A 20,749-nucleotide genomic window follows, 5' to 3' on the forward strand; every position below is an offset into this window, starting at 1 on the left:
ACGTTTCAGGGGTGCTGTGGTCCCAGCGAACCTGGGGGAAAGTCAGGTGAGCCTCATGCCATGGCGTGAGCTAGAATTTGGCTGGAGGACAGCCCTGCTCCGGCCAGGAAAAAAGAAATGACCTGAGAGGACATGGCTGGATGTACTGCAGCCCGGGCCAAGCCCCTACCTGCCCTCTCTGCGGGCAGCCTCCGTGACCCGGGGCTGGGGGATCGGGGATGTCTCCCGCCCTCCCACACACCACAGACTTCCCTCCAAGTTTCTAAGAGAAGCGGCAGGCGGGGAGCTTACTGCTAATTCACTATACTGCGCCCCTGTATGAAAAGGGCTTGGCAGGTTAATGAATCCCTTGCCCTCATTTAAAGAGAGAAGTAGGCCCGTCTGGCTGGAGGACTGGGCAGGACAGCAGTGAGTTTGTGGCAGAGGGAGGCCGAGCCGTGGGCCCCTGTTGACTCCCCTGCCTGGTTTGCAGGCTTGAGCCTGTGCACAGCATGGACATGGCACAGTCTGATGTCCCCACCCTGGTGGGTGGATGAAGCTAGAGGACCAGGATGGGGCCAGCAGGGATTTCCCCTCTGTGCCGAAGGTGAGGCCTCGGGCCCAGGAGAGGGGAGAGGGAGACAGTGGTTGCGCCCCAGGTCACTGACAGCAGTCCAGGACTCATGATGCTGAGAGCTGTGCTCTCAAACCTGTCTCAGGTGAGGCCTCCTTATTTTGGCAAAATGAGAGAGTCCAAGGGCCTAATTCTAAAGCACTGGCATGAATGTGCGCCCTCTGGCCACGTGGGCGAGGCTTGCAGGGACGGCTCCTCCATCGGTCTCACCCCAGTGAGCGTGCGTTTGCCTGCCTGCCGTTCCGCACTGGGGTTCCAGGCGTCTCTGCTGTTGTTCAGGAAACTGCACTCAGCTACTCTGTGATTTGCAGAAGCAGGGCCTGTCCCCACCGCTCCGCCCCGCGGCGGAGACCACGTGCCGGCACGCAGCACGGAGGATGGGCACCCGCTCCGGTGGCCTTCTGTCAGTTACAAAACTTACCTGTTAGTTATCTGATGACTGTCACCCTCTCCCAGGGGCACCGCTCTATCAGAACAGCCCACAGGCATTCCTGCTTTAAAACCGCCAGAGCACTAACTCACTCTTTCTGTTGTGTTTCCTAATCACCTCCAACCCCGCCAGCTTAGCACGCCCTTCCGCTACCGTGGGCATGGTGGGCCGATGGAGGAGGTACACGGTGGGAAATGCACACAGCATTCTCGCAGGTCACGAGCTCTGTATTGGTTTAAAGTGATGTAAATTGTATTCTATTTGTTGTTATTAATGGAACTGACAGGAGATTTTGAAGTTTCAAGACTATGCCCTAAATCTGACTCATAGTGTCAAAAAAAAGAAGGGGAGGGGGGATAGATTAGAGGGAATTTTTAATTCAATGTAATTCCTAACATTTGCATTTTAATTATTTTTTAAGATGTCCAAAGTTACCACATCGTTAACAAACATATAACCTATTATCCTACTTTTTAGAAGAGTTGTTACTGGAATGAATATGTTTACATATCTATTTCATATTCTATTTAATAATAAACTTAGAGACATGATCCTCTACATGAGAAAAATAGAACCCTAACAATGACCAAATCTCCTTTAAAGGCTCAAAAAATTTTAGAATTACATATCCAGAGGGAAATGGTGCTTTTCTTATATCTGACTAACTTCCTCATTCTCCCCGATGAGGCCGTTGCTGGCTGAGTTTATAGTAAGGGACGTGCTCCTTATAGGAACTGAGAAGTGGAGTGACCACCACGAAGACATGAGACTCAGGAGTGAGCCGGGGGCTGAGGACCCGTGGGCCCCGCTCAGGCACAGCTGTCCTGGGAAAGGGGCAAATCCCAGGGCAGGGGCTCGAGTGAGCTCTTCAGACTGTCCACAAACAGCAAGCAGTGTGCAAGGGAGGGTGGCCAGGCCATACGCCTTGAAAAAATGGGCATTGAAAATGGCTCTGGCGAGATAGGGTGAACATAAGCGGTCAATGCTACATGCCACGTGGGTAGAATTTCCTCACAGGCAAAGGTGTGGTGTTGATCAGGAGTTCTCCAGCGTTTTGGCTTCAAGAACACTTTCCACAAAATTATGGGCAACTCTTACGAGCTTTAATTTATGTAAGTTACAGCTACCAACGTGTACCTTAGAGAAATTAGAAGCAAAAGAATACACAAGCCTGCATTCCGGCCTCTCAGAACATCCCACAGCAGTGGCTCTGGAAACTCCGCTGTGTCTACTCTGTGAAAGTGGTTTACAAAGGCAAATAGCATCTCAGTCGTGCTACTAAAGTAGCGTGGACCCCGTGGGCCCTCCCGGAAGGGTCTCGGGACTCCAGGCTCCCAGAATGCACTTTGGGAGCTGCTAATATAGACCCAACCTATGAGGTTTCAAGAGTTTCTTCCAGGGCCCCCAGCTTGATCTTCTCAGAAGGCAAAAGGGACAGGCAGGCGATGCTCTCCCCACCCCTCACCCACTAGGGAACATGAAAACACTTTTTCATGTTTTATCAGGATTCTATATACTTTATCTTCCTTTGACTATAGAATTCCACAAGGAAAGAAAAAACAGTTTTTAAATCACTGGTAGAATGTGTATTGTGGGGGCTAGATGGTGACAGAAGAATCCCTAAGGATTAGAGAAAATAGTCTTCATTGTTTTTAAAAGGGAAACATTTCAATTGGGGATTGACGCTTTAGTTGTAAGAGCAGCATAAACATTATTTCTTAGAAGAATCCAGAAAGCATGTCAAATGAAAAAAGCGTTCCTGAAATACATATTAGCAAAGAATATATGTTATAGTGATACATATAGTAATATGTATTAAGTAAATGTATTTATTCAGAATTTATTTGTTGAATACCTACTATGTGCCTGGTCCCAGGCTGGGTCCAGCATAGGTTGCTTTCATGGTTTTGTGTAAGATGTGCTCTCTTGGGTCTGGCTTCTTTTGCTCGGTATTACTTTGTGAGACCCAACCATTTGGTTGAATGTCCTTTTAGGCTGCACATCCTCAGTGCTGCTGTGTGGCTATGTCACGATTTGTGCATTTGCGTCATTGCAGACCTGGGCTCGCAGCCCTAGGAAGCACCAGAGGCCCTCTGCCAGCCAGGAAGAGGGGCCTCAGGTGAAGCTTGCCAGCTCCTTGCTCCTGGAAGCTGGCCTGATCACAGGAAGTTTCTGTTTTCCCTCCACGGCAGGATTGGAGCTGATAGGAATTAAGTGTTAGTGATTCTGACTAGTCAGGGAAGAGACGAGATTACCAGGATGACAGCTGCTCCGCTGGACTCTTCCTCTTCCTGATTCCAGAGGAAACAGACCTGCCTTTGGTGGCGACCGTTTCTCCGCGGCACGGCTTGGGTTTCTTGGAGGGACAGCATCGTGCACCCAGAGGATGCTAATCAAAGTGTTGCCCTAGCAGTTTGGCTCAATGGATAGAGTGTCGGCCTGCAGACTAAAGGGTCTGGGGTTCACTTCTGGTCAGGGGCACATGCCCGGGTTGTGGGCTCGATCCCCAGTAGGGGGTGTGCAGGAGGCAGCCGATCAATGATTCTCTCTCATCATTGATGTTTCTATCTCTCCCTCTCCCTTCCTCTCTGAAATCAATAAAAATATAGTTTAAAAATTTTATAGCCCTAACCAGTTTGGCTCAGTGGATAGAGCGTCGGCCTGCGGACTCAAGGGTCCCGGGTTCGATTCTGGTCAAGGGCATGTACCTTGGCTGTGGGCACATCCCCAGTAGGGAGTGTGCAGGAGGCAGCTGGTCGATGTTTCTCTCTCATCGATGTTTCCAACTCTCTATCCCTCTCCCTTCCTCTCTGTAAAAAATCAATAAAATATATTTTTAAAAAATTAAAGTGTGGTGACAGATGAAAATAGTATAGGGTGGGTGGGAGGGGAGACAGCCCTCAAACAGGATGCCAAAAAAGTGGGGCAGAAATGACCACGTTAGAAAATAAAATGATGTTTACGTCCAGAATAACCCATTCTCTGTCACACATCCCACCTTGACATTAATCAGAGCCTTCACCTAGGGCCATGTGTCATCTTTTCCACCCCCAGCAGTTTACAGATTTTCTTTTACTCTCCAGTGGAAGGAATAAAAAATAAAAAGACCCAGAGCTGCCCTAAAAGGAATGAGGAAGCGGGTGCTCTCCGGCGTCTGGCTCCGCAGGGTGACGGCCCATGATGTTCTTTCCGGTCCCAGCAGATGGTGAATTTCCACCTGCCCGCCCCTCGCTTATAATGCAGAACACGTGAAGGCAACACAGTCTGTCTCCTCTTTGCCAGCGGATTAACGGGTGTCGTGCTGCCTCTCCCGGTACCCCCGATCCCCACAGCTCCCGGAGGTAGAGGAGCTCTGGCTGGGGTTCCTCTCCACCCCCCGGGTAAGTGCCATCAGTTCGCAGGCACCCGACGGCAGGCTGCTGGCGGGTCGCTGGGCTTTCAGATCTGATCCGAAAGAGAACAGCTGGGCGGTGGAGGGTGCAGCAGTGCCATAAAGATTCTGAGCACGGGGAGCTCTGCTTCGGGAGAAGCCTGTTCCCTGGGGCATAGGAATTCTGTAAATGTTCCCTTAGTGTTATGTCTGAGCTTTTCTCTTTTCTGGTCGGATGAGCAAATTCATGCACAGCTCTTAATCTGATACCTGATGCAAGGTGAGCTCTCCCCCCAAAAAAAGTTGTTGCTGGACTTGTCATCCAGATTCTCTCTTGATGGGGATGTAATAAATGCAGAACAGAATTTGGCCTGGTGGTGAGCTGAGGCTTAACTGAGTTAGAAATGTGTAATCAGACGCTGTTCCGAATAGCATAAGACATCTGGTCACACACTGTACTGTAAATGACAACTTTCCTACCCAATAGTTTCAGACTTCGTGTTCTGGCGAAGTGGCACTGAAATCGGCCAGCTGACCCTGTGTGTCCCCCCTGACTCTCTCCCATGTGATTTCTCCGTAGGCAGAGCGAGGCCGCACGGGAGGGGACTTCAGCAGGACAGTCGGCCAAACTTCTGATGAAGCTGACAAGCAGCTGCAATGCTGTATGTGCCGCTCTCATCTTCACGCGTTCATATTTTCCAAAGGCTTGAGCCAAATGTTTACCTAACCTACTTTTTTTTTCTCTTTTAGTCAAAAACACTGAATACCAATAATATGGAGACATTAATTGAATGTCAATCAGAGGTAAGAAAGCAATTTCTTAAAGTTTTTATCTGCACTATGAGAAGAGGAAAAACTTTCTGCTTTAACTGAATATTGTTTGGCTTATTTAATTATTAGAGTAGAAAATTAGTGTGTTAAATGCAGTGTGTTAAACTCTTATATGAAACAATCAGTGCTTTACTATTGATTCTAGACAGCCGTGGGCAAACTACGGCCCGCGGGCCGGATCCGGCCCGTTTGAAATGAATAAAACTAAAAAAAAAAAAAGACCGTACCCTTTTATGTCATGATGTTTACTTTGAATTTATATTAGTTCACACAAACACTCTATCCATGCTTTTGTTCCGGCCCTCCGGTCCAGTTTAAGAACCCATTGTGGCCCTCGAGTCAAAAAGTTTGCCCACCCCTGTTCTAGAAGCTAGAAAGAAATCAGTGGACTCTTTGGCTAATTTTTAATATGAATAAAATGTTATATGAGCAGTTTGTGGGGGAAGCCTGGGTAGGTTTCTTCAGTCATTATTTGTAACTAAAGTAAACCTGCTTTTAGGGTGATATCAAGCAACATCCTCTGTTGGCATCATGTGAGAGTGAAGAGAGCCTTTGCCAGCTAATTGGTGAGTTTTGAAAACATGCTGGTCTTTTCTGTGAGTGCCAACAGCAAATGTTCTTGGTTTGCAAAACCACAGGATGTCTCTCTACTAGGAACTGTGTATATGATGTGCTCTTAGAGACCGCAGACCAGGCACTCTCAAGGGGAGGCCCCAACCCCCCGAGCATCAGAGCATCAGGAAAGACCCCTCAGAGCCACCCCACTCTCCAAGGGGCTCCTATGGGCGACAGATGTCCTGGCCATTCCGTTTTGACAATTAAGGCATATGGACATATGAAAAACACTCAATGCCTTTTTCCTTTTCTTACTTCTCTAATGGAAAGTGAATCTAAGAACCTATGTAGCAATCTTTGCTGACATTGAATTCCAAAGAACCCACAGTTGACTTTTTTTGTTTGTTTTTAATGTATTTTTATTGATTTCAGAAAGGAAGGGAAAGAGAGAGAGAAACATCATTGAATGGCTGCCTCCTGAATGCCCCCACTAGGGATCGAGCCCACAACCTAGTCATGTGCCCTTGATCAGAACTGAACCCGGGACCCTTCAGTCTGCAGGCCGGCACTCTGTCCACTGAGCCAAACCGGCTAGGGCCCACGGGTCACTTTTCACTCTTTTCATAGTGCATTACGGTAACATAACCTTGACCCAATTCTCCTGAACCATGGGAAAAAGCCACTTCACCCAGCCTCTCCCACTTGCCAGTATAAATTGTATAGAAACATATGCCGGTGCATTTAGAAAATACAGCTTTTCTAATTGGGGGGGGCAAAAAGGAGAAGGAAGAGAAAAGAGAAAAAGAAGGAAACTTGTGAAAGGCAGTGCCCATTGCACACACAAGCCTGCAAAGAGCTCTTGGTGGTGTTCACTAATAATTCCCAATTGCCGTGTCTGGGCGCGGACCTTTCTGCAGCAGTTCGTGCTCTCCTGGTCCTAAGGCAGCCGCCGCCGCAACCCTGGAGAAGGAACTACAGACAGGCTGAGTGATGTAGCTCCCCCTAGTGGCCGGTGGTGCAAGCATGGCTGCAGCCCGCCCCACTAAGTATCTTCAAAATAATCTTGAGCAAGTCAGTTCCTCTCTTTATAAGTTTCATTTTCTTCAAAGGAGCAGATTAAACTAATGTATTTCACATGAAAGATGTCCACCCAGCTGTTAAGGTCAATAGGTTAAGATGGTGGTTTATGACCCGCACAGTTAGGTTTTGCCAGTTTTTGCAGCCAACAGCTAGTGGCGGGTAAAAACAGGAAAGGTGGAGACTGAAGAACCCTGGTGTTGATGTTTAGGGGCTGGTTGCCCTGGTAACGTGGTGATTTTCTGGGTTGATGTTTAGAGATTAAGATGCATGCCCTTTGCTTTCTCAGTTTTTGCAAGAGTATTTCTCCCATATGGCATACCAGAAGTGACATTATGTGACTGACAATACCCACTGTCTGACATGGATCTCTGTTTGTTAATATTTTAATCTAAATTTTCACCTTGCCTTGTTTTCTTGGCTGTAGAAATTAAGAAGAGAAAGAAGGTGCTGTCCTGGCCCTTTCTCATGAGAAGGCTTTCTCCTCCATCAGATTTTTCTGGGGCTTCAGAGCCAGAATTGAAAGCGTCATTGTTTGATCAGCCCTTGTCAATTATCTGTGGTGACGATGACACCCTCCCCAGACCCATCCAGGTAGGCGCACGTTGACTTGTCACCCTACTTCAGCTTTCTGCCAGATTGAAAAGTCCTTGGGCAGCCTGAATGTCATCCTCATGCTGAGCTTGTTGAGGCCAGTCTTTCGTGTTTTCCCTCTTAGAAATGGTTTCTGCCGAGAGTGCAGTCAGGACAGTCCCTGGCTGCTTACATTCTAGAAATGGCTTGTATTTGCCAGTGAGCTCAGACTGATGGTCGCTCTGTCCTTGACTTCCTAGAGTTAAGAATGTTGAAAATGTGTAGCTTCTGAAAAATCAACAGACAGAGATGTGGTGTAGCATATCTGATCCGAAATCCAATGTGTATGTGGAATGGGTCCAGGAAGGAGGCTGGAGCAGTTCTACAATGTGCAAATAAGAGCTTCCACAAGACACCTCTTCTCAGAGAAGTGGAGGGTGGAGGGAGAGTTGACAGCAACTGGACTGAAGGGAACAGCTGGCATCAGTGGTCACTTGTGAAGACTAACTCAGTATCATGGGGAACTAACTTTAATGGAGATGATGTTTTATGACAGATAAAGTTAGCTACTGTGCAGATGCACTCTTTTAATCCTCTTTCTCCTCCCTAAATGTAGCTTTCTAGTGTATTAGTAGCAAAGTATGTCTTCAAACCAAGGGTCACCATTTCCTATTCCTATGCCTCTTTCCTCTAGGATATTCTTACTATCCTGTGCCTGAAAGGCCCTTCCACTGAAGGGATATTTAGGAAAGCAGCCAACGAGAAAGCCCGCAAGGAGCTCAAGGAGGAGCTCAACTCGGGAGTCATGGTGGATCTGAAAAGTCTCCCCGTGCACCTCCTGGCAGTGGTCTTTAAGGTGAGTTCACAGCATTGGCGCCAAAGAACCTGCCAATGGGTTCTGATACATTAATGCTCAGGATACGAGAAATGGGTTCTCCTCTCTACAAACCAAAGTACACTGATCTTGCATTTTGCTTAAGTTGAGCCTTTTATTTATTATATAAGTCTTTAAAGTTCCCCAGCATTTTGAGGAGAAAGGGAGTTGGGTTGTCCTATGGCCAAGTCCATACCCCTGAATCTTGTGGCCCCTTGGATGGTGCCCTTACTGTGCCTATTGTAGGAAGTTGCTGAGAGACAACACAAGAGAGAGATCTCCTTCAAACTAACCAAATGCAGGAAGGAAGGGGCACAGCCTGTGGCAAGATGAGCATAGGTTCCTTGAGATGGAACAAACCAAGTGGAGATAAAGACACCAGCACATTACCCAGCACAGACAGGCCAAACGGTACCCTTTCTTCATCCTCCAGGACTTCCTCCGGAGTATCCCCCGGAAGCTGCTCTCCTGTGACCTGTTTGAGGACTGGATGGGTGCCCTGGAGAGACCGACTGAGGAGGACAGGATCGAGGCCCTGAAACAGTAAGTCGTCAGGGTCCTCCCACCTGGACTCCATCTCTCCATTCATCGCGTGGCAGGGTGCTTCCTGCACATGGTAATGATGAGGGGACCCGCGTGGAACTGCTCATCTGCCCCGAATGAAAATCAGGCGTTACCCTGGACATTTACAAACACTGTTTCGGCCAAAGGAGAGTAGATGCTTTTTCAAAAAGTAGAACATGAGCTTCAGTACAAATCACAAGAGGTGAGGGAGTCTAAAAACATAAGTCGTTTGAGAAGGTATGAGGCAGAATCATAGATGAAAGCTTCAAAATGGGCTAGCCAGCCAGGTGTAGGAATTTGGGGTTTTCCTTAACCTATACCCACTGGTGTCCTGCAAGACAACCATTCTCCCAGAAAGCATCCCTGACAGCACAGAGAACAATCTAGAAGGGATTGTTTTGTTCATTAAATTCCATAATATACTTCATATTCTTCTAATTAACCAGAATGAAAGCTATATAAAAACAAACTCCAGTGACAGTGAAAATAATTGCATATGTGAATGAAAGTAGACCTCTTGGTGACTAGAGAATCTTAAATGCCTAATTTTAAAATATCAGCACTTTTGCCAAATCCTATGAGAGTGTGCCTATATACTATGATTGCCCACATGGCTAAATATTTTCATTGAAATATTTATAGAATTGAAGACATTAGAGTGTTTGTCCCAAAATGAAAATTACTTTCTACTTAAAGACATAAAGCTCTTTCAGAACAATAACGTCTTATGAAAAATGAAAATGATCCATATATTAGAGTCACCATTTCATTTTTTTTTAAAAAAGAGAGGCTTTAAAAGCCTAATTTATTATTTGTTAGTAATAATGTTGCTGTTGAAATGCTGCCTTGACCATAGTTATGAAGATGCCTTATACACTGATTTCTTCTCCGTAAAGATTTCTCAGAATGGTGCAAAAATGTCTCATCTTTGTTCCATGGTCACAGGTCAGAAAAAAAGCAAATGATTGTGTTAAAAACACACACAAAACACACAGTCTTGCAGTGTTGGGAACAAAAAGGCATTGTTCGTGGCTAAATGATTCTTCTACAAAAATGGTTTTCAAAATATTAAGCTCTGGTACCTGTTGCAGGAGTGAATGCTCCCACACCTGGGGCATGTGTAAATGACAGGATGAGTCATGGTGTCGGTGTCGTGGGTTGTCATGATGTCTGGTTAGCCAGTTTCATCCCATGTCAGCTGCCCTTGGAAGAGTCTGAATGAGCATCTCATGATGTTACTTGTGAAAGCAGCACCTTCCTCATTTTAAAGGAAGTCTGGGTGAGGGAGTTTCGGCTGCTACACTGCAGCCAGCAAAGCCACTGGCGCCTCTGAGCCGCCCCCTGAACCTCTTTGCAGGGTCGCAGAGAAGCTGCCGCGGCCCAACCTGCTGCTGCTCAAGCACCTGCTCTCCGTGCTCTACCTGGTCAGCAAGAACGCCGAGGTCAGCAAGATGGACGCCAGCAACCTCGCCATCTGCGTGGGGCCCAACATGCTGACCCGGGAGAATGACCAGAACCTCTCGCTGGAAGCCCAGAAAGACTTGAACAATCAGGTTTGTTCCAGCCTGTTTCTGGGAAACTCCGTTTCTGATCCCCCCGCCCGCCCGTCTGCACATCGAGGCGATGCAGTGCCTCTGCGTCTCTGACTGGCCCGCCCTCACAGTGAAGGTGGGAGACGCAGGGTGTCTCGGTCACAGTTCCACTACCAGACGGGCAGTTAATGAACCTGAGCCCAGGCCGCGGCCTCCCACCTCTGAGAGGCAGAGTGTAGTGCTTCCCATGTTCACATCCGTCTCCCAGGCAGAACGCCCCCACTTCTCTCCTCTCTGCATCACACTCCGTCCAGCTGTGGGTTGGAGACACTCCTCACTTAAAGGAAAAATTCAGTTACTTTAAAAGTTTCTCAAATCCCCAAATAAAAAGTGCATGTCTCGAAAATGACTTTAATATAGAGATGGTTGCCACATTTTCTGTCTGCTCTTCCCAGACACACAACCTCTAGGCTCCTTGTGGCACCGCCCTGGCAGCTGACCCTGCCCTGTCCCCCTCCGTTTAAGAAAATAAAGATGCCTTTAAGCTGACCATCTGCTCATGTGCCCTCCCAGGTGAAGACTTTGGTAGAATTCCTCATCGACAACTGCTTGGAAATCTTTGGGGAGAACATTCCGGCACATTCCAGTTCCATCTCCGATGACTCCCTGGAGCACACGGACGGCTCAGGTACGGGCGCGCTGTCGGCCTCGCGTTGCATCGCGTGTCCAGTGTCCAGTGTCCCTGGTTATGAGGCAGGAGCTGCTGTGACAGGGCACGGGCTGCGTGTGGACTCACGGGGGGAAGAGGTTAACTGAGCTCCTGGCTCTCCCTGCAGCATCTCCTGGGGCTGCAGGCACTCACTGGGGCTGCGCCTGGGCCCCTGCTTGTTCCACATCAGAAACTGCTAGTCTTGCTGATGAACCTGAGCCAGAGGGCGGTCATACCCTTCTGTTTCCACTATTGGAGTACGGGCCGTTAAAATGGAAATGAACCAAGAAGGCCATCCGAAGGGTCGTTTTTAAAGTGAAGATCAGTCCATTTTCAGTGAAATGCTGTTTTCTCCCTCCCCACCTCCCTCCCTGTCCCCACTGACAGTTGATTTTGAAAGAAACACATATTTAATGTGGCAAATATCTTTCTTTCAAATCCCAGAGTAGCATCACAAATTACCCACTGCCACCCCCGATAGGAAGCTCATTTCTAAAGAACCTGAGCAAAAGCTCAACCTCCCTTCCTGTCTGCAGACGCGTCGACCCTGCAGAATGACTCGGCCTATGACAGCAACGACCCTGACGGGGACTGCGGCAGCGCCCTGGGCTCCCCGGCCAGGCTGCCCCCCGGGCCCTGGGACACAGCTGCCCGCGTGGAGCCCGTGGCCAGCACTGTGGCCCGGCTGAAAAGCTCCCTCGGTGACCCGGACAGGAGGCACTCGGAGCCCAGCGTGCCGCCCTCACCAGAGCGCCTCGGGAGCCGGCGAGCTAACCCGAAACTGACACGCAGCGAGGACTCCCCCGGGGCCCGGCCGGCCTCCCGGTCGGGAAGTGAGGAGGCCGAGGACCCCTTCCCAGAGGAGGTGTTTCCCGCGGTGGACAGCCGGAGCCAGAGGCCGCAGGACCTGCGGGTGCAGAGCTCCCCGCAGGGCGCCGTGTCCCCGCAGGGATGGGCGCCCACGGCCTGCCCCAGCGGCTCCCCGGACGCCTCCTCCGACGGCTCGCCCCCCGCGTCCCCCTCCAGCCCCAGGAGAAGCTTCTTCAGCAGACATCAGTCTTTCACGAAGACAGATAAAAGTAAGCCCGGCAGAGAAATAAAAAAACACTCCATGTCCTTCTCCTTCGCCTCCCACAAAAGGGCACTCCCCAAGCCCCCCAGCCTGTCTGTGAGAGCCAGAGAGCCCGGCAGGAAAGACTTCAGAAGGGAGAGCCAGCTCGCCGGGCGGATCGTCCGGGAAAACCTGTCTGAAACCCACGGCCAAGCAGCTCTGGACTTTAGCCCAAGATCCTGTGCCCTGTCGGGGGAGGACGTGTTCCGGCTGGTGGACAGGACGAGGCCCGGCAGCCCACCCTCCTACCAAGAGGCCGTGCGGGGCCAGGCCCCAGCGCTCACTGCCCTTGGGAGCCAGACGGTGGGCAGCCTGCGGGCCAGGATGCTCAGCCTGGACTCAGGGCTGCCGCCTCGCCTACCCGGGCACCACGGAGGGGACTCAGGGAATGCGTGTGGCCAAGAGCCACTCGACGGGCACAGACTCTCGCCCAGGACTGCGAGCTGGAGCCACAGCAGGGCCGGCTGTGCTTCCGTGGAGACGCTCAGACAGGTGGCCGTCACTGGGAGGCCCGAGCTGCACCAGCTCAGAACCGTGTCCGAGTCTACGCAGCGGAGCCCGTGGGACTGCCTGGCGGGGCGCTGCAGCCAGCCGGCCTTCGAGGCTGACCAGCTCCTCTACGCCAAGGAGTCCTACATCTAGGAGGTGGCCAGGCGTGTGGCACGCCCATGGCAGATGCAGTGGCCGCATGAACTGCTTCCAGACTGTTTTCTAAAAGTCCAGAATAAGCTCCTTCGAGGCATCGTGTAGCCCGCGGTGCCGGCTGCGTGCACGGATCCGTGCACACATAGCACATGTATAAAGTGTGTCCAGACAAGGCGTCGGGTGCAAAAATGTCCACGTAAACATGTGTCTGTATCTGTTTGTGAACTTGGGGTGCACTGCAGTGCTCTTCTCCCCCTCTTGGGGCACTTTCTACCGGCTGGTGTTTAAAACTAATGTTTTCTTGTTCTTATGTTGCTTCAAATGTCATTGCCGTTTTCATAGTTTCCACAAGCTCCGTTTCAGGGGAAGGCCTAACTCTCCGTCAGCAGCGCCCTAAGCAGCAGGGGGGCGGCTCGTCGCCGCAGGAAGGGGAGCAGCAGACTCACCCGCAGGGCCCTTGTGGGGTTGTCAGGGCACCACGAACGCTGGGGAAGGAAAAGGCCGTCATGAAAATGTATGGAGATACTTCTATGTGTCCTAATCATGTGATTCTAATGGGATCGGTTAGTGAAAATGCATCACATCGATAGCACTTTGCGTTTCCTTGCAGTTAGGGATGTCTTCCCAGGTGTGTGGAGGATGGTACTTTATATGCATCACGGTCGCACATAAACTTCAGTGTAATCTCACTACAATAAACTGCCTGCCTTTTTCACAGTAAAAATGTTCGTTCTTTTTTTGTGTTTGTTCATTCTCAGCTGAGGATATTTTCCATTGATTTTTAGGGAGAGTGGAGGGAGAGGGAAAGACAGCGAGAAACACATCAATTGGTTGCCTCCTGCACGTACTCCAACCAAAGCCGGAGAATATGCCCTTGACTGGAATCAAACCCGGGACCCTTCAGTCCGAGGGCCAACACTCTATCCGCTGAACCAAACCAGCTAGGGCTAAACATGTTCATTCTTCACTGACAGGTTACTTCCTTTCCCTCTGTTCACAGAACCCCACCAAGAAAATCATTCACACACTGATTCGCTCAACAAGCACTTCCTGAATATATGCATTTGTTATTCTGGACCAGCGGTTCTCAACCTGGGGGTCGAACGACCCTTTCACAGGGGTCGCCTAAGACCATCGGAAAACACATATATAATTACATGTTGTTTTGTGATTAATCACTATGCTTTAATTATGTTCCATTTGTAACAATGAAAATACATCCTGCATATCAGATATTTACATTATGATTCACAACAGTAGCAAAATTACAGTTATGAAGTAGCAACGAAAATAATTTTATGGTTGGAGGTCACCACAACATGAGGAGCTGTATTAAAGGGTCGCGGCATTAGGAAGGTTGAGAACCACTGGTCTAGACTAATAGCAAAGCTGGGGGTCTTATGTTTGGGAAAAGAGAATCCCTGTTCTTCTGAGGTTTGCAAAACCATGAAAATGTACCCACTTGAGCCATTTTTCAGCAGATGGTCACGCACAGGCCAGAAAATTTAGTATGCAAAACAGGACGATAGCAAATACCATATTTCCTGTCTTTTTAGTGAATTAAACCTTATTTTTATTGTTTTATTAGCAAACATAATGATAATTAGTTAGAGATACTTGGAAATTTCCCTTATTTTATCACCTTCTCTCATAAAATACTGAAAGTTATATTTGTTAAAGAAATATTTCTGTGTAGACTAGCTACCAGATGGTGAAGACCTATTTTTTCAAAGGTGGTTTATTAATAATGTAACAAAGTTAAAACTGCTATAACTCGGATTGCTGAAGGCAGCACATTGAGGCCCAACAATATCATAAAAAATACTTTATTAAGCACCACCGATAATGTATAGATTTCAAGGACAGACACCCCCACCTCCCCGACTGCTAACTTAAGCAATCCTTTTCCAGAATTGGACACTACTAGAAATAGTTACAATTTTTAGCTTCTACCACGTGGCCAGGGCGGTGCTAAGTATTTCAGACTGAAAACATTTTTCCCATCATGTTTTTAGCAACTTCTTATTGAGAATCAGAGAATCCTCATCAAACGATGGGTAAGACTGTAAGGTAGGCAGCCTCCAACCTACTCCACTCCACCACTGACCGGCCCTCCCCGTGACCCAGCTCAGACCACGAAAACCCTACCCCAATTTCCTACTGTGAAAAGGCAGGCGTCGACTGGAAGCTCTGCCTGTGGCCGGTAGCACAGTTTGCTGACAGACATGTAGGAGTGTCTTGCAGTGAAGCACATGCCATCGCCGTGAGAGTCTCCGAGCGGTGGAGACAGGCGGGCGGTTCCAACACTGCAGGGTGCTGTGCACACTCCTCGTTTACAACAGGATGGCCCGGCCCGGCTGCCGCGGCCGCCACAGCAAGTGGCTCAGACAACAGAAATATGTCGTCTCCTGTGTTAGGGGCTGGGAGGGAGAGGGAGGTGTGGGCAGGGCTGGTGCCTGAAGGACCGTGAGGGAAGGAGCTGCCCAGGCCTCTCTCCCTGGCCATAGATGGTTGTCTCTCTGTCCCCCACACTGCCTTCCCTCTGTGTGTATCTGTCCCCAAACTTCCCTTTCTTGTGAGGACACCAGTCATATTGGATTGGGGCCCACTCGAATGACCTCATTTTCCTCTTTAAAGTCGCATTCTGAGATACTAGGAGTTAGGACAAATAAACTGGGGTGGGCGGGCAACACCATTCAACCCACTACACCAAGTTTCACAAGTAATACCTACCAATACCTTGATGACACGGACAGTTTTTAATGCGTAGACAGAGGGCGCATGCTTACAGTGAGGTATGGGTGATACGAGCATGGTACGTCAGGCAAGGACCCAGGAAACCAGCCTTCCGTCCACGGACCTCCTCGGGGACCATCACCAAGGGACCTGACTCCCCGTAGGGCCTTCAACCTAAATCCACGCCTGATCGCCAGTGTCCGGCGTCTGGGCCTCCGAGCGCCCCTGCCTCGCCTGCCGGGCCTGCCTGGCTCAGGAGGACCCCGGCCCTCTTACCAAGCCAGAGACAGGAAAACTTCAGCACTCAGTGTCCTGGAATCTGACAGAACAGACTAGAATTTCTTCCTTGGGGGAAGGCAGGGAATTTTCTCTCCTCCCACACAGAGGGGAGGGGTGATGCACTGTGACAGCCTGCAGTGACACACTGAGCCCACCCCAGCACCACCCACGACGTGGTCCAGAAACGTGGACTTGCAGATGGAACCAAGGAGGGCTGTTCGCATCAGAGCGGAGCGAGACTGCTCAGCAAACAGCACAGAGGCCACACGGGGTCCCTGGGCAGTGGGCGTGGCAGCCACGGCTCATCGTGCTGATGAAGCAAACCACAGTGAAGGCCCCGTGCTTCCCACGGCCATAGGCGAGAGTGGCCAGCGCACGGCCAGCACTGTCGTCCTAATGCACCGTTAGAAACATAAATTCTGCTGAATTGTCCTGATTGTGATCTCCCTGGAGGCAGCGCCAGGACCGCCCTCCTCCTGAAGGTCAAGGAGACAGAAACCCACATCAGCTGGATCTCACATACTTGGAGATTTTTAATTGAATTATGTAAGATCTTAACCCTCCATCTGCAGAGGGCACATTACTGAGGAATCAGAGTACAAACATTTTGCCAGAGGTGGAAACAAATCACTTTCTGGCACTATTTTAACTGTAGACTCAGACCCTGCGTGGTGTCCACTCCCGGGTACAAATTCCATGTCAGGGAGGAAAGATGGGGGGCGGCCCCCCTCCTATTACAGGCGGCAGAGAGGGGGCCGGGAGCCACAGCCGCAGAAAGCAGAGAGCAAACTCAGAGCGACAGATCTCTGGAGGAGATGAGGCCTGAATTCACAGCCCCTGAGTCCACACCCCACATGTGCCCCCGGGGGCCGGGCGCCCACAGTCTGAGCCCCGGTTTCCTCACCCATGAAATGGGGGAAATCCTAGCACCACAGCAGCTGTGGAATTAAAGAACTCAACCCCAAAAATACAACAGGGTTCCCTCTAGCTATGCCATTCCTTCCACCTCGGCCTCGCAGAAAACCCTCTGAGCTGGGATTTCTCCAGGTTGCTGCCACCGACTGCCCTTCCTTCAGCGCCCACACCCGAAGGCCCCTCCCCTCCCCCTTCCCGAGGTCCTCTCTTCTGTCTGGTCTGGATTCAGATTCCACAGAAGATTTGGGGCGCTATCCTTTCTTTCCTTTCTTACTTTAAGCATTTTCTGAGCTCCGCGTGGGTGCCAGGGGCCGTAACTAGATGGGGAGTTCTTTGTTTTGTTCTAAATTCTCTGCCATTTCATTTAATTGTCACGACGTCATGAGGTGAATGTTCATATCCATGTTTTTACATGTGAGAAGAGGATGTAACTTGCCCCTGATCACACGCTAATGCGAGAGGAAGTGGGCATTTGATCGGCCACATGCTGACCTCCGTCCCAGCCTGCGGGATGAGGGGCACATATTCGAAGCTGGTTGTAGGTTTTTTTCTGTAATAAAATCTGTTCTATTCCACAAACCTGAGATACTTTTAAATCCACAGAGAAGTTCCATCAAAATGGATGAAGTTTACCTTTGATCAGAGATAAAGGCCAAGGAACTCCTGGCTTTCGACTAAAACCACGTGGATTCTAGCACGATTTGATGGCCTGCGTCCGTTTTTCCGGTGAAACTGAGACCCCGGGGCACAGCGCATGCAGAGGGGGAGCCGAGGGGCTGCCCCGGGAGTGACGTCCCTGACTCCCCGGTTGGATCGCTTCTGCCGGGTTCATCTCAAAGAAATCTACTCGAGGCTCAGAGCCTTTCACAAAAACAACTCTCATTTTTCAGAAGAGGAAGAGGTCGGGGTTTTTTATATCTCCTTACAAGAAGTTTCCATCCGCTGGCTTCGAATTTTACTTTTTATTCAAAAGCCCAGCGTGGTTTTGAGTTGGAAACGTCCCAGGACCTGAGCGCCCTTTTCTCACGCTCTGAGTCACGGTTTTGCCCTGTGGGGTGGCAGCATCCTCTCACCCGACCGGGGAGCTGCGGAGGCTCTTCCCTCAGAAGGAAATGATCGGAAACACCTCATTCTGAGCTCCCGGAGGAACGGAAACACAGAGCAGCTCCGACCCTGAGTGTGAGCCTCGGAGCCAAGCCACAGCTCTGCTCCTGCAAGCCCCATCTCCTAGAGCAGCGGTTCTCAAGCTTCTGGCCCTTTAAATCCAGGTCCTCATGCTGTGGCCCAACCATAACATTATTTTCGTGGCTACTTCATAACTGTCATGTTGCTACTGTGATGAATCGTCATGTAAATATCTGCTCTGCAGGAGGGTCTTAGGCGACCCCTGTGAAAGGGTCATTCGACCGCCAAAGGGGTCACAACCCACAGGTTGAGAATCGCTGTCCTACAGGAAAAAGAATGCGAAAGTCACCAATACAGACTCAAGAGTGAGCACTAATATTTACATGGAACGAGAAACAACACCACACACCGTCAATGTAATGAAGCTGACATTAAATAAATTGTAAGTTTAATGAAGCTGTATTTTTATAACAAACAAAATCAACCTCAAAAATTACACAATATTTTTATTAACACTGCCCCCAGGAGTGACATTACAGACTCCAGAGACAGTTTGATAATGCTCCTTTCTGTACAGCTTTAGGATGCATACCCTTTTTAGTCACTTCTTCCTATAAATAAAGATTTTGTAGCCCTGATCAGATAGTCCCAATATGCCAAGATTTTGGGTTCGATCCCTGGTCTGGGCACACACAAGAAACAATCAATGAATGCATCAATAAGTCAAACAACAAATCAATCACTCTCTCTCTCCCCCCCCTTGTTCTCGCTCTCTCACGCTCTCTCTCTCAAAATCAATTTAAAATTATTTTTTAAATAATTTTGTAATATTTTCTGTTGAGAGAATAAAAGTTAATTTTTTTTAGCTTACTTGATTAAAATTTGAGGTTCTCTTCAACATTAATAGTTGAGTCATTCCCAAACCTCCTGGGGCAGAGACACAGCATGCCCCCTGCTTCCTGTTCCCATATTCCTGACCCACAGAACCTGGGGGCATAAGAAAATGGTTATTATTTAAGCCACTCATTTCTGGGGCAACTAGTTACACAGAAATAGAAACTAGAAATGTTATTATTCTTAGTATTTTTTTTTCTGTGCCTTTAAGGATATATTTCTTACTGAAGTGAGTCACTAACTTCTTAGATCAAGAGGAAATGATAGTGTGTCTGAGATTCTGAGATTTTCTTTAAGGAACAGAAAAACAACAGATCAGCGACATTTCTAGACATGATTATCCTGTGTACAGAATGAAATACTGCCCCCATCCCCCACTGACAATGCTGGGACATTCACAAGTCCCGGGGGAAGGAAGATAAAGAGAAGCTTGAGAACTGAAACACTGTTCACTACTCCTGCCCAACTAACAAGTCAGGCAAAAGTCAGAAAAGATGCAGAAAAATATGTGACACCCTGCCCATGAAAAGGATCAATACACGGCCCCCTTCTGCTCTCACTTGGAGAAAGGGCGGGGGGGGGGGGGGGAGTTCCTTCTGAGCATCGTATCTCCACCAGGTAAAGAGTTGCGCCAATATTAACAGATACTGGAACCAAGCCACCTAAGAGGTCATCAAACATGACATGTCTTCTGAAACATGGAGTAGAGCCCGTGATGTGAGAAATACGTTTTCTGGGGAATGGCAGCAGCGTCCGGAGGAACGGCCCTGGGGGGTTCTGCAGGCCCGTCGCACACCTGCACTTTGGTCCGAAATGAGTAGGTTGGTCTTATAAATCCTAGTGGACCGTAAAGTCCTCATCACTGAGCTTTTCATTTTTAAAAAATATTTTTTTACTGGTTTCAGAGAAGAAGGAAGAGGGAGAGATAGGAACATCAATGATGAGAGAGAATCATTGAGTGGCTGCCTCCTGCACGCCCCCTACTGGGATTGATCCCAAAACCCAGGTATGTGCCCTGACCTAGAATACAGCCGTAACCTCCTGGTTCATAAGTCCACTCGCAACGCTGAGCCACGCTGGCCAGACTAAACGTTTCCTTTTTAACTGCTGCCTTGGGTAGCAGAAGTCTTCAAGTATTTTTCATGGGGGACAGGATGGGGGTGCTCACACTGAAGCCCCATCCCCACAACACGGCTGTTCCTGAAGTCACAGGAACCACCCTGGTACACTTCAAACGTTCTCCTCTTGCCCAGCAAGTTCAGATGGGTTTCTACCACATGCAACCAAGAATCTTCACCAGTATAACTGCCTAATGTCATACCTACATAGCTACGAAGGTAGGCCTACATTTCATAAAAATTGTTTTAAATCTTGTTTACATAATACTTCACAATTTCCCAAACACTCTTATACACATTCTCTCTTTCCGTATGCAAAATAATGGTGTAATACAAGTAAAGCAGTGTCTATTACGTAATTTTAAAATAACAACTAAAGCCGAGGCCGGTTTGGCTCAGTGGATAGAGCGTCGGCCTGCGGACTGAGAGGTCCCGGGTTCGATTCCGGTCAAGGGCATGTGCCTGGGTTGCGGGCACATCCCCGATGGGGGATGTGCAAGAGGCAGCTGATCGATGTTTCTCTCTCATCGATGTTTCTAACTCTCTCTATCTCTCTCCCTTCCTGTGAAAAATCAATACAATATATTTAAAATAAATAAATAAATAAAAAATAAATAAAATAACTAAAATGTTGTCTTTGTCAAGAAGACAAAGAGTCATTTAAATGTTGCCTGAGGCCACACAGCTAGCAAGTGCAGAGCCGTGGTTCAGCTCTAGTGCCCAACTCCAAATGCAGTGCCCTCGCTCCACACCCTGCTCTGAGGGTGCCCGCCCGGTGCCCAGGCTCGCTGTCCGCGG

General features: G+C 49.0%; 1 protein-coding gene across 2 annotated transcripts; it reads left to right on the plus strand.

Moving 5' to 3' along the window:
- Positions 1 to 4,201: 4,201 nt before the first annotated feature.
- On the plus strand, positions 4,202 to 13,608 carry TAGAP (T cell activation RhoGTPase activating protein). 2 transcript variants are annotated; one of them, XM_059699920.1, is made up of 10 exons: positions 4,202 to 4,423; positions 4,994 to 5,075; positions 5,164 to 5,217; positions 5,744 to 5,810; positions 7,304 to 7,470; positions 8,144 to 8,305; positions 8,757 to 8,866; positions 10,245 to 10,440; positions 10,993 to 11,107; positions 11,665 to 13,608. In XM_059699920.1, exons 2-10 carry the CDS (start codon positions 5,049 to 5,051, stop codon positions 12,879 to 12,881), a joined length of 2,115 nt encoding a protein of 704 aa, XP_059555903.1. In that variant the 5' UTR covers positions 4,202 to 4,423; positions 4,994 to 5,048; the 3' UTR covers positions 12,882 to 13,608. The 2 variants fall into 2 exon arrangements, with proteins under 2 accessions (XP_059555903.1, XP_059555904.1); XM_059699921.1 differs by lacking the exons at positions 4,202 to 4,423; positions 4,994 to 5,075; positions 5,164 to 5,217; positions 5,744 to 5,810 and adding an exon at positions 6,578 to 6,870.
- Positions 13,609 to 20,749: the final 7,141 nt, after the last annotated feature.

This window comes from Myotis daubentonii, chromosome 6 (assembly GCF_963259705.1).
Source record: "Myotis daubentonii chromosome 6, mMyoDau2.1, whole genome shotgun sequence".
Lineage (NCBI taxonomy): Eukaryota > Metazoa > Chordata > Mammalia > Chiroptera > Vespertilionidae > Myotis > Myotis daubentonii.